At 42.9% G+C, this 11,183-nt stretch overlaps 1 protein-coding gene across 1 annotated transcript; it reads left to right on the forward strand.

Moving 5' to 3' along the window:
• Nucleotides 1-530: 530 nt before the first annotated feature.
• On the forward strand, nt 531-10,704 carry LOC115312198. Its single transcript, XM_029971104.2, has 5 exons — nt 531-629; nt 2,730-2,890; nt 4,095-4,180; nt 6,728-6,808; nt 10,571-10,704. Exons 1-5 carry the CDS (start codon nt 531-533, stop codon nt 10,702-10,704), a joined length of 561 nt encoding a protein of 186 aa, XP_029826964.2.
• Nucleotides 10,705-11,183: the final 479 nt, after the last annotated feature.

Here is an 11,183-nt window from a genome sequence, read left to right on the forward strand (position 1 = left end):
AGTGGTCAGAAAAGCGACCATCCGCTTCAGCAAATGGTGCTTGTTCTTCAGCATGATATGATGTTCTCCAATTTTTTGCTGAATGATTTTAGGCGGGAAATATTTTATAGGGTGGAAATGTGGTAGGTTAGGATTTGACTTATGGAAGTTTGTACTCAGGAAATTGACCGCTTGTGAAATTGACTTTTATTTTACTCGTCATACCGAAGTCTACGACGTTATAAGAGCAGAAAAAAACTGGTTTCTAGAAGTGTGAACTATCATTGCGCCACAAAAAATGGACGAATAATGAAAGACGTGTAGAACATACACTTTCGCAATATCTCATACGTCAAGATACACGACGCAATACGGTGCACGTCTTCAAGTGAGTGGGTGGTATTTGTAACACGGCATTGCTCTGAGATCCTGGTTCAACGAACTCAAAACCGGGAATATAAAAGCCGGTATGTTTCATTCACGTGTATATCTTACTTCCCTTGTGTACTACGAAGTCAGTTGACTGGAGAGCGGTTAAATCCAAAACTACGATGAGCACATCATTGTTCGTTTCATGCTTTGTTCTGGCGGGGTCCATCTTCAGTTCGCATGAGGCGAGTGTAAAACGGCCACGATATAATGCAACTGAGGTAAGCCGACTTATAGCTTCTTTCGAAATAACGGTTTTCAGTCAATATATAGCAGTGATATCTGTAGCTGCGTGTTTTATCCAAGATTGCTTGCTCAACCATGTCTTCTACGTGTATAAGAAGCGAGCTTCCCGAAAAAACGGGTGATTCTGCTGTCAAGCAAACATACAATCAAACTGAAAAAAAAATAAAAAATAAAAACGGAGTCTAGGCGACGCAGAAAAAAAGGAACAAACAAAACTCCGAGACGGAATTGTGTTTGTAAACTTCTTGGAGTACCCTCGATCGTCTCCCAGCTTTTCACTATGGTGCGTGCTTCCTGATACCTCTATTCTAGAGCGCATAGAATAGTGCTGATCAGTTGTGCATTGCGACCACAAGTTAGAATAAGCGAACTGGTTTACATTTTTCTAAAATACTTTATTGCTCTTTCATTTTTCTCGAAGAAAAATCGTGTAACTAAAATAAAAAGTAATTAGGATTTCATGTGATATATACATTTTTGTTTTTGTTGGAACCAAAAACAAAAATTAACAAAGTTTGTGTTTAGCTTATGTATGCGATATTAGCGAACTAAAATATTTTGACTGACCTAGCCACACTAGGGTTTCTTTCTAAGAACTGCTACGCATATTGTGACGTTCTCATATAATTAAAGTTTTATTTGTTAGCTCTGAATGGTAACCTCCTCGGTCATTACGACAAAATATTTTATTTATTTCAAGTGATATTTCAAACCTTATCCTCAGTTGTTGGGAAAAAAAACTGTTTATGTTAATGACCAGTCATAAAGTTAGCGTTGTACACGACCGAAAGAATTACGAGCGTCAAAAATACAACATCAGTATCGTTCCCGTAGTTTGCTAGTTTATTGGAAGATTATAAAATAGTGTCCATCCGGTTCCCACTTTCGAACATAGTCGAATTTATGAGTCAGGCTTGGGGGATCGGGGTGTGCCAAGAAATGAAGCTATACGCGGCTTGCACATGACGTCATTTCCGATGCCATCAGAGAAAAGGGGAAGAAGGAGCGCCCCTCTTATCAGGATCCTCCTTTGTGCGTCCCGGATTTGCACCAGGCGTCGCTATTCTCCTCCCAGAAGATTATAGAAGATTAACCTGTCACTGAAAATTCTTACAAAAGCAGCTTCTCCTCTTCCTCTTACTTGGTGTTCAAAAGTATGCGATAGGACGTCAATGCAAGGAGCCTATAGGCTCCTTGCACATGACGTCATTTCCGATACCCTCCAGAGAAGAGGGGGAGAAGGAGCTCCGCTGTTATCAGGACCCTCCTTTGTGCCTTCTGGATTTGCACAGGCGTCGCTATTCTCCTCCCAGAAGATTAGAGAAGATTAACCCGTCACTCAAAATTCTTACAAAAGCAACTTCCCTCTCCTCCTTTTTCTTGGTGTGCAAATGTGTGCGATGTGACGTCAATGCAAGGAGCCTATAAGGTTACTGCCGGATGTGACGTCACGGAGAAAGATAGTCACCGTTCTACCATGCACGAATAATTTCTTTCTTAACAAAAATATGGTTCTGCCACTTTATTTATAAAACAATCACCTTCAGTAGCTGTGTGTGTCTGTGAGTGTCTGTGGGGTGGGAAGGGGGAAGGGATCGCCCCCCCCCCGCCAACTCCCCTTATATTAGACCCCACTTCCGATCTGACACCAGCAAGTAAACGCATGAAATACACTGGCATATAAAAGCCATTTTGAACATATTTTTTGTCTCCTTAATGTAAATCATTAAGATTCGCAGAGACGGAAACCATCACGACTGACGTAGAAATATGATTAAATGCAATACGGTGTGGACGGAATCGGTACTCGGGATGTTCTGAATACCGGTCGGGTGTGTTGATGAAAATACGTAAATACATTTAGTACCTTCCTAGTTAAAAAAAAAAGAAAAACAGAATAACATTAGTTATAAAATACCAAAACAGTGGTGATCTGGAGATATTTTTGACTGACTGAAGGAAAAGATATCGCGAGGTATCTAATAATCATAATCTTACATGTCTAAAAAAACAGACCCCTAAAACGACGTCTTTCCTTGTGCGTCGGTAATCATCCCCGGCCTTTTTGTTTTCAGGCATTCCTTATCAGTAACACGTACTGCATGAAGTATCGTGATTACACCAATGATAGATTATTTGGCAACTACTCATGCGTGGAAAGGTGGGGAGGAGGTGACAAACGCGAAGAGGATCCCATCAAAATCAAATACATGCTTTCAAATTACAGTGGAGACCCGTAAGTGTGCATTTGAAAGTTGCAAGCCTTTAATTGCAGTTTTTTTTGTTTACTTGACAGCCAAATATTGATTAAAATTTTGAGTTTAATCATTGCTCAGAAAGAAATCGCGATCTGAGGAAGATTCCAGATTACAGCAGGTCATTTTTAAAGACGAAACTGCGCACATAAACCATAAATGAGTTTCTAGCCTCGAGAAGGAACTTTCTAGGGAAGGCATGTTTTAAGTTATTCAGGGTGTTCAACCGTAAACAAAAACAAACACATAAACCATCTTCCTGGGGGAGCGTGTTGCTTCCGGTTGGCCATTGTTTATGCTTGTTTTTGAGGACCCGCAGTATGTATAGCACGTACTCTAAAAGTCTCACTGCCGATGACCGGCTGCGACATCTAAAAATATGCACTTATGCTCCTTGGATGAGAAGAACGAGCACTTGTTCCTCAAAGAAATGAAAAATCCGCCGAAGGTACTCTGGGCGCACCTTCACGATTACGTATTCGAGCTTCCAGCTTGACCCATATACCGTAGAACGACTCAAAACCTACCAGTCCTTAGACGCGTTCAACTACTTCGTGAACGGCAAGACATCGGCAACAAGCACCTATTTCTCCCCCCACCCCCTCCCCCGGCGCTCAATATAGGCGCCGAGCTTCACCGTTGGGATCACCTAGTCAGATCAGGAGACGATCTCCTGAAAGTTTTTATTACCCCTTCTTCAGCGCTACGTAAGTTTCTGTAATGTTCAGTTTACTAGTGATTGCATTGTTATTTCAAGGTTTGTTTCCCAGAGCTCTGTGTCACCTTGCATTTGGTCGGCACCTATCTTTGTACGGGAATAGTCGACCGAGTCACGTCGTCGTCGCGTGCTGTTGAAATGTTTTATTCACTTGCAAATTGAATGAGCCGCCGTCTTGCTTGACTGTTGCTATGCGAAACGGTAGAGGGAGACAAGGATACGGGGCCAAAATAAAACAAAAATAAACAAAAGAAAGGAAGAGAGAAAAATTATAATTGAAAATATTCCGATGAGTGAATCGTACTTGATCGAATGAATCAAAGTTTTACGAAATCGCCTAAACTCAAAATAAACGGCGGAGATAGGATTTAAAATTTGGGCCACCCCATGTCCGGAATGGCGTATTGAGTACTTATTGTGTAGGAAACCGATCAATCCCTTAACCTTTTATTAAATGTTTCTTTTAGATTGACTAAGTGGGGAGATGTTATCGTAAAGTTCTACGATGGTGAAACCGATACTTTTTTCTATTCTAATAAAGAATTAAAAGCACGTAAGTTGATTTCTCAAAGGCTTTTCTTTTTTGCAAAGATTTCGCTCTCCCCATCCTGGAAACCATGGAAAATCCGAAGAGCGACAAATACCGATTATCTTGCAGTTTATTTCGGGCCGCGTTAATTCTTGGATTGTAGTTTCTCAATGTGGTGGATCATTGTAAAATGTCAGGGTCTACGCGGCATTCTGAGTTTCGCCGAAACCATTGTTGAAAAATTCTTGGAATGTACTAGTGCTGCCTTCACTTTAAATGTTGCTGAGGTAAAGTAAGAAAAGAAGGTTGGATATTTAATCAAGCTAACCACTTTGCGTGCGATGCAGCAGTAGAATGCAGTTTGTTGCGAAAGTATGTTATCCATGTCATTCTATTTATAGCAAGAAAATCGACACTAAAGAATATACATAATTAAAATGCCAATTTTTTTAAAGAAATATTATACTTCTTTACATATTAAGCGTAGTTTATGAGAAAACTGCGTAGTTTTTAGTCACTGAGGGATTACGAAATGCAAGGCGCGTAGAGCCCGGATCATCTTCTTATTTCCGTGCGGCCAATAGGGTCGCGAATATAAGCCGATAAAAAAAAAAAGACAAAGAACGAATTATCAAAGCACAAAGCGTGATCATAATCGGCCGCATCATGCACGTCTTAATCTGTCATAGACTATGCGGAGAGCGAGTCGTCTACTCTCCGCAGTGGGTAGACCTCAAAGCAAGCTGCCTACTACCCTTCATTCCGAAACAATCAGATCTCGGCATTCTGACGTCACCACAGCCCCTGCAAAGGAAGCAGACGAATTGGTGTTCGTATAGCCTGCGATCGCCCCTTTCAGTGCCTCAAGGCCTAAGTCGGCAGGTGCGAAACTGAGGGTCTTCAGAACCTGTCGAGATTTTTTCAGCGATCTGACCATTCTTATCCCAACACCTTTAAACGCATTAAAAAAAAGACATATATATATAGAGAGAGAGATTGAGAGAGAGAGAGAAAGAGAGAAAACGTAGTGCAGGATGACGAAAATTGTATACGGCAGAAAACGCACTTGAGACGGTTGTGGGATTTTTGAGAACACGTTATTCTTAAAGTTCGTCGACGTTTCAGCCCGAGACAGACCTTTTTGAGAAAAAGGTCTGCCTCAGGTTCGAAATGTCCCATATATATATATATATATATATATATATATATATACAGTATGCGGCACATCTAAAGTTACCGAGGTCTGAAGAAACGCAGGACGTGGCTTATAATGTTTGTACGTCTTGGGGTACGGTTGGTTCTTTGGCGTTCTTATCGTCTAATGCCCTATCGTCATTGAGTGCGGCTTAAACATAGTGGGATGCTGGGCACACTCTCTACGTCATGTATTCTCGAAACTGTCAGCGATAATAGATTGGAAGGACACACCATGTTTTTTCCCCATCTATTTACTCTCTACTCGTGCAGCAGGCGCAAAGCCGGAGTTCCAAACACGCGAATGCTGAGAATGTGAGACTATAAGGGAAGCGACGTAAAGATCCAAGTCATCATTCGTGATTTATCATCGCCGGCCTTCCGCCTGCTGCACGAGTGGCACCTTTATTGCGCATCCCCGTGCTTTCCACATGCTTGAATTCGTCCTACTGTCAACTGATCGAAAAACTTTCCATGGCGCTCAGGAAGGTTATAGTTAAAATCATGTTTATTTCCACTAACTAAGATGTTAATTAGTAAATTTAAGGTAATTATGTTGCTCACCAGTATGTTTTCTCAAATCCTGACGTCCGCCACGGCTGGCAGTTTTTTTCCAGAAAAGAGTTTCCCTTTTTTCTCAAACGCACTTGTTTTAGGATATTTGGAATGCCTTCGTAAAAACACCCGGTATATCCGTCCCGTTTACGTGTGCGTATTTTTAAATACACTCTAGTTATATCTCGAAGTTATTTAAAACGCTGCCTAGCGATAGTCCATGCCCTACCTAAAAGATCTGTTGACCGAATACAACGCTATAAACGAAAAATGATAAAAAAACGTAGATTTGCTTTGCTGCCTGTATCTTAAACCGGGGTTTTACTCACAGCGCCGCTCTACTTTGCGCCGAGATTAGTAGCTGACTACAGGAAGACTTGTTACTTACATACCTGTTTCATGTTTGGGCATGATAAAAGTAAGATTTTTAGGATACATCAGGTGTGCTTAAGAAGGTTTCATAAAAAAATAAGGGGAGCCCTTTTCTTACATTAGGGCTCAAAGAAAAATGTAATAAAAACAAAATTTTCAATCCAAAACTGTAGACATGTTTGGTGTTTTACAAACATATTTAACAAAGTTGCTGAAATTTTGTTATTCTTAACAACTTTTCCCATTGCATTTTGTAACTGTCATCTTGGTTCCTAGCACTTTACTGTAAGTAACTAAACTTAGCCGTTATTTAGGTAAAATGAAATCGAACGGGTCAAGATTACCATGTTTCCTAACCAGTTCGTGTGTAGATTTGATCATCTTGCAATTAATACCTGCGAAAAAATTCTGAAAACAAGTCATATATGTGCTCTGTTTTGCGTCAAACAGAACAAAAACGGAAACTCATTTACATGAACGTCTCAGAGGAGTGTCAAGTTACAAAAACCTATAATACAGCAAAGAGATCAGGTGAGTTTGATCAATGGAAAGTCGAGGTACCGCGAACCTCCGTGAGAGGAGTAGCAACATCGTGAGGCAAACCAACTAAATATTGATGCGATTTCATGGTGTACCAATACCCATCTCTTGTTAGTAATGCTATGCTCCTTCCACCCTAAAGGATGGTGCCACTAAGCCATGTAACAAATCTGTTGAAAGGTTAGCTCGCGTTTCTGGCAAACGCCATGATAAATCGTCGAGCATATCACTCGACGATTTATGCAAGTGAATGGCCGAGGAAAAAGAAAGAATCATGTTTGTGGAAGGTGAAGCCAAATGAGTATAAAAAGAAGGGATTTGAGCAGAGATTCCCGCCTTCTTCTTACCGGGACGTGTTAGTAGCTGGGCGATCACATGGTAATGCTTTGAGACAAGCAAATGAAATCGAGGTTTATGTCGCTTATTAATGTTTTATTACTTCTGTCAGTCACCTTACAACAGAAGTTAGATTAGCAGCTGACCTAGCTTTTAACCAATATCGTGGTTTGGTCTCAACTATTGTTAGAAACCTGACACTAAGCGCCTAGAGTGTGCCGACGATAGGTACAGTGTGGGTTTTGGCGAACCTTTCCCAGTTGCGTAGCCAGGGAGGTAAATGGGGGGGGGGGGGGGGGGGGGCGTGCTGAAGCCCTATAGACCGACGACACGCGGAGCGGATCTGTTTACCAACACGGCCGGAAGGCCGCGCATGCGCGGAAGCTATGTGGGCAAAAGCGGCCCGGCTCTTTCCTGTTTTCGCCATTGCGTTGTGTGGCGTGCGCTCGCTGTTGACGTTGTAGGGACACTTCTAGTTTTATTTGTGGGTCGTATTTCCTGACAGTGTATGTCGTACGTTATGCCCAACTATTTGAGCTCGCTAACCGAGCCTGAACGGCAGCGGTATCGAGACATACTGTGCGTGGACGGCGTTGCTAGACGATCCGTGCGCCGCGAGCAAGGCCTGCTGGACTTCCGACGTGAAGGTGCTGCGACCGAAGTCGACGCCTCCCGTCCTCGTTTATTTAGTTTTTTCCCCAAGCCAGTTGACGGCCGACGCGTTGCAGGCGTACAAGTCTCTCGAAGCCTACGATTACTTCGAGTCGGTTTCCGCACTGCCGGCGGGATCAGCAGACTGTGGGTCTGCGGAAGCGTATTTATTAATTGATTAAATACACACAGCGACTTCAAGTCAAGGTATATTGTTTCTACCCTCATTACGACAAGGCATGACAAGCAGTAACGCTTTGTCCGTTCTGCGGGCTTGGCGCTAACACGTTACAATAAACGCCTTACCAGGAACGCGTTACTTTTTTCAGTGATGTAGTAACAAACTCGTTACTCTTTTGGCACAGTAAGGTTTAACGTACTTACGTTACTATTTCAAGTAACGTAGTTGCGTTACTCATTACTACTCCCGAAGTCTTAAAGAAATTACACTTCAATTTTTTACGTGTTTTTAGGCGACAAGCCATGTAATTTCTGAGTTTTCTGCGTTTTTCTTTGCGTTTTTTCTCGTCAGTATTTATGTGAAACTGTAAGAAGAAATAAAGTAATTATGTTCAGTTTCTGCATGAACATAATGTTTCTTGATATATGAGCTTAGGCATACCTGTATCGTCAAAACAGTAAAACGCGTTGAATCATAACTTAAAAAGAAACGCAAAGTGACGTGCGTTACGTTTCTTATCGGTAGCGGTAACGCGTTCTTTTTATTTTTAGGTAACGTAGCTCGGTAACGTGTACCTTTTATTTGCAAGTAACGGGTAACGTATTTCGTTACTTTTTTTCTGTAACGCCTAGAACACTGCCGTTCTGTCGCCGATCCCCTTCTTCCTGTTAGCACGGGCGTAGCGAGCCTCCGACGAGCCTCTTGGCCGTTGCTTTGTGCGCGAACACCATGGAAACAAAATCCGGGTGGTCTCGATCAGACGACGGTTTCCCTGCACATAAGCAAGACTCGGGACGGAGATTGAAATGGAAGCCGCACTTGCCTTCAAGAAAATGCTTGGCGCACAAACGGTCGTCCGCGCAAGGCGACCATTATTTTCGATTCACGGATCTTATCCCCCTTCTGTGCCTTTCAGAGTCTGCCAGGAACATGTGGAAACTCACTCCGCTACTTTTTCTGTACTTTTCGGTGCAATTAACGACAACACAGCTTCGCGGCATGCTGAAATGCTATGACGCCCATGCGAAACGTGCGCCCTTTTGCCCACACCCCCCGGCTCCGGCACGATCGCAGCGCCGCCGCAACTCCGTGACGTCAAATCCGCATGTCGGTCTATAAGCCCCACGCCTCGGTAGGCCACTGCCTCCATCGTTCATTGAACTAGCACTGCAGAAGCCGTGATCACGCCCACTGAAGTGTGATCGACAACTTAAAACATACTTCTTAAGAGCTGGTTCACATATTTATGACGGTATCGTTCACAACAACTATAACCGCAGAAACGACAAGAACACCGTAACAATCGTGACTTATGATAGCTTCGACAAACTACCTTTTGCACAGCTTGCCACGTTGCGTACTTAGAACACTTGTCCCGGTGACTTTGCTGTCATTTCGGTTGCTGAGAACGCAACAGGCACAAAAGTGTGAGAAAGCCTTATGAGGGCCAGGCTTTAAGGTGAAAGGGTATATAGGTGGAGCAATAGGGAAAGAGTGTATAGGTGAAGCAGTTGTTAGACGCAATCCACCGGGTGTTCTTGTGTGATTTTCGGGCGTATAAAAAGTTCGTATAAATGAAGCAACAAGCAGAGTGCATTAAAACTTTTCACAAAGGTGTCTTTAGGGAGTGCATACTCAAAATTCCTAAGTGTGGGTATAAAAAACAAGTCTAAAAAGCGTTTTTATTTTATGCACAGGGAGGTAAACGGCGAAAAACTCGTGTTTGACGCTGGTACTCACAGATTGTGCAACATAAAGTACAAACAGGAGAGCTTCTTTAAGATTAATACTCGAAATAAGATCCAGGAGACCCGAACGCCTGTGGTACCATCTGTGAACAAGGCCAACCAGAATGCTTTTGCCGTTTTCCTTATTCTACATAGGAACAAACGGGATATTTTAGTCTCAAACGTTTTCACTCTGATACGTAGACTCAGAAAAGTTGAGTACGATAAATGAACCGCCTTAGTGAACATATAAATGCACTCGTTTCATTGGTTTATAAATACCAAGTTTACTTACTCCCAAATATTGGTGAAGAACACCCAGTAGGTGAGCGGGATGTCAATATCTGATTTGAAGCGACCAAATTTTCGTTAACAATTTGGAAAACAAAAAGAAATACGGTTGTAGCACATTAACACACCCTTGCACGGTCCTTGAAAAAAAAGAAAAAGTTATATATACTTGGCTTTATTTAAAGTCGTACCACAGCCGATGCTACTATGGGAAGGACTCAGTCGATTAAGCGGAGGCAAAAGTGCACCGTCACGGCGATCTTCGTATTTCTGGGTTTCTGCTCTCCCCGCTTAAACCAGTCTCGCTCATTGAATGCGCCGTAACCCTCCCCTGTGGCGTACCTTGTCCAGCTAGGGAAGTGTGTTTGTGAGTTGTGCGACCGGGTTGTGTGGTTTCTTTCTTACCTTCCCAGTCTCGAACACTTGCACCTGCACGTTGTATGCTACCTGTAATTATTCTACACTTCCATAGACACCGGTTATATATCACATTTTGCGAACTTGCGCAAACTAGGGCTGCTCCGGATAACTGTTTACATCGATGATTCTCTTTCTCTGGTCTTTCAGGCTGTACGCTGTGGATGAGTTATGATACAGTAGAGAAGGATCCTCCAACTCGGTGCAAAAAAGTCTACGACAAGTGCGGGGGCCAAACGAAGCTACAGTACCACAGTAGCTGCAAGCTCGTTTACAATGATTGACCACGCGGGTCATCAAAATAAATTCACGATTGCTGTCAAGAGAATCAAGATATGCTGAATCGAATATCGGAATAAACAAAAAATTTAAGAAATAAGTCTAATCGGATCAGCTGTACCTGTAATTGATAATAGCGTGGTTGTACTTTAAGCGGATAGCCGTATTTTTCGCTCTAAATGCCTGTATTTTGGCGAGCGTTTCAAAGTCAGCCATCGAACAGCGCGATGGATCTCGGGAGATCCGGTAGACCCGGCACGGCCTTGGCGTCATTATTCCATGCAGGGCCAAACGTGCCGTAGTTACAAGGTTTTCCAATTGTAGGCGTCAGCGCATTACAATTGCGCTTAGTCGAAGTACCCGAGGACTGTAGCATATCGCAGAGCCGGCGGAGCGACAAAGCTGCCTTGAGTGTGCGATGGCTGACCAACGCGAGGAGAGCGGTGGGAGTGATGACATTAATGAGGACGAAGACGCCGCTACA

This window comes from Ixodes scapularis, unplaced genomic scaffold (assembly GCF_016920785.2).
Source record: "Ixodes scapularis isolate PalLabHiFi unplaced genomic scaffold, ASM1692078v2 PGA_scaffold5__190_contigs__length_132052651, whole genome shotgun sequence".
Lineage (NCBI taxonomy): Eukaryota > Metazoa > Arthropoda > Arachnida > Ixodida > Ixodidae > Ixodes > Ixodes scapularis.

Coding starts and splice junctions, on each gene's coding strand:
- LOC115312198 (XM_029971104.2), top strand. CDS start 531: ATGAGCACATCATTGTTCGTTTCATGCTTTGTTCTGGCGGGGTCCATC. Junction 4,181..6,727: donor TAATAAAGAATTAAAAGCAC/GTAAGTTGATTT, acceptor TGCGTCAAACAG/AACAAAAACGGAAACTCATT. Junction 6,809..10,570: donor TAATACAGCAAAGAGATCAG/GTGAGTTTGATC, acceptor CTGGTCTTTCAG/GCTGTACGCTGTGGATGAGT.